The 1698-nt window shown below is 39.7% G+C and overlaps 1 protein-coding gene across 1 annotated transcript; it reads left to right on the top strand.

Annotated features, from left to right (window-relative positions):
• Positions 1–212: 212 nt before the first annotated feature.
• On the top strand, positions 213–1270 carry LOC104787874 (zinc finger protein GIS3). Its single transcript, XM_010513524.2, has one exon. The coding sequence runs from the start codon at positions 258–260 to the stop codon at positions 1155–1157; it is 900 nt and encodes a 299-aa protein (XP_010511826.2). The 5' UTR covers positions 213–257; the 3' UTR covers positions 1158–1270.
• Positions 1271–1698: the final 428 nt, after the last annotated feature.

Genomic DNA, 1698 nt, shown 5'->3' with positions numbered 1-1698 from the left:
GTGGAGCCGAACTTGAAACTTTCCCTTCACATGAAAAAAAATAAAATAAGGAGACAAATGAAATCCAATCGGGTCCCATTATCCATGTCGTCTCGGTTCGTGTGTTCCTCAAACTCCCACTTTCACTGTTCCTTTTCTTTCTTGGGATGTCCGAAAATTAAAACAAATACGAAGAAAACAAAAACCAAAGTTAATCAACCAAACAACAATCAATCTCTCATATCTTTCACACAACACACACTTGCACAGTGTCTCCCATGTTACTGTTCAAACTCACACATCTCAGTTTATATATAAATAATACTGCCCCCTCCTCACTCATCAACCCTCCTCTTATTATAAACCTTATTCTCAACACTTCTCTTTCTTTCTATAACTCTCTCTCTCTAAAGTCTAAAGACATACATATTATAATGGAGGAGCTAGATTTTAGTTCTAAAACAACAACTACTTCTCGTCTAAAGCTATTTGGATTCAGTGTTGAGGGAGAAGAAGATTTCTCCGATCAATCAGTCAAAACTAACCAGTCATCCGTATCACCGGAACGTGGCGAGTTTCCGGCGGGATCTTCCGGAAGAAGTGGCGGTGGTGTACGAAGCCGAGGAGGAGGGGGAGGAGGAGGAGGAGAACGTAAGTATGAGTGTCAGTACTGTTGTAGAGAGTTTGGTAACTCGCAAGCTTTGGGAGGTCACCAAAACGCTCACAAGAAAGAGCGCCAACAGCTTAAACGCGCTCAGCTTCAAGCTACACGAAACGCAGCCGCAAATTTCTCAAACGCTGGATCAGCGTCTCAGTTTCTAAGGAATCCTATAGTCTCTGCCTTTGCTCCTCCGCCTCATCTCTTATCATCATCATCATCGTCTCCTCAGCCTATGGGAGGTCCTTGGATGTATCTTCCACGTGTCTCTCCTTCTCAGCTCCATGTGTCACATGGTTGCGTGATCCAAGATGGTTCCGGTGGTGCGGGTGTGGGTGGGTTCTCGTATGAGTATGGAGCTCGTGATTCTGGATTTGGGATTGTTGGGTCTCAGATGAGACATGTTCAGGCCCATGGACCGAGACCATCGGTGAATGGGTTTTCGAGAGAAGTGGGAACTACGTTTGATGATGGTTTAGGGTTGGATTTGCATCTCAGTCTTGCACCAGCTGGTCATTGACATTTTTTTTTAAGCTCATGTATATTTTCTACATTTTTAATTAATTAATTTATTTAGTCATTTTTTCCAACATTTTAGTGAATTTAAATGCCTGTAATTTGTTTGTCTCAAAATGGTTAACCAGTTCCTAATTGTTCTGGAATATTTGTTGAGACTCCAAAAAAAAAAACAAAAAAAAAAACAATAGGACTGCAGGCTATAATAATATAAAAATAAACGTTAAGAGTTAGGACATAACTTATATAAGTTGTGTCAGGTGTACTGTAAGTGATTCCATAGAATGTACAAAAACATACAAAATAATTCAGATCCATATTATATCTTAATTTATTGAAAGCCTATTATCATAGTGGCCAATATAGAATTCAAAGGGCTTTTCTCACAAGTTTGCAGCAAATTTGAGCGTAAAATTAGTCAAAAGGGCCACGTTATGTAATATAACCTTTTGAGTGAATGCCTGTATGTGTTATTTTCCTAAACTCCAATTAGTATCGTAGTAATTTAGCACGTACGGCTTTAGTCAGATACGGTCCATGTTCTT

Source organism: Camelina sativa, chromosome 5 (genome assembly GCF_030686135.1).
Source record: "Camelina sativa cultivar CO46 ecotype springtype chromosome 5, ASM3068613v1".
Taxonomy (NCBI): Eukaryota; Viridiplantae; Streptophyta; class Magnoliopsida; order Brassicales; family Brassicaceae; genus Camelina; species Camelina sativa.
This window is presented reverse-complemented; position numbering and strand designations above follow the sequence as displayed.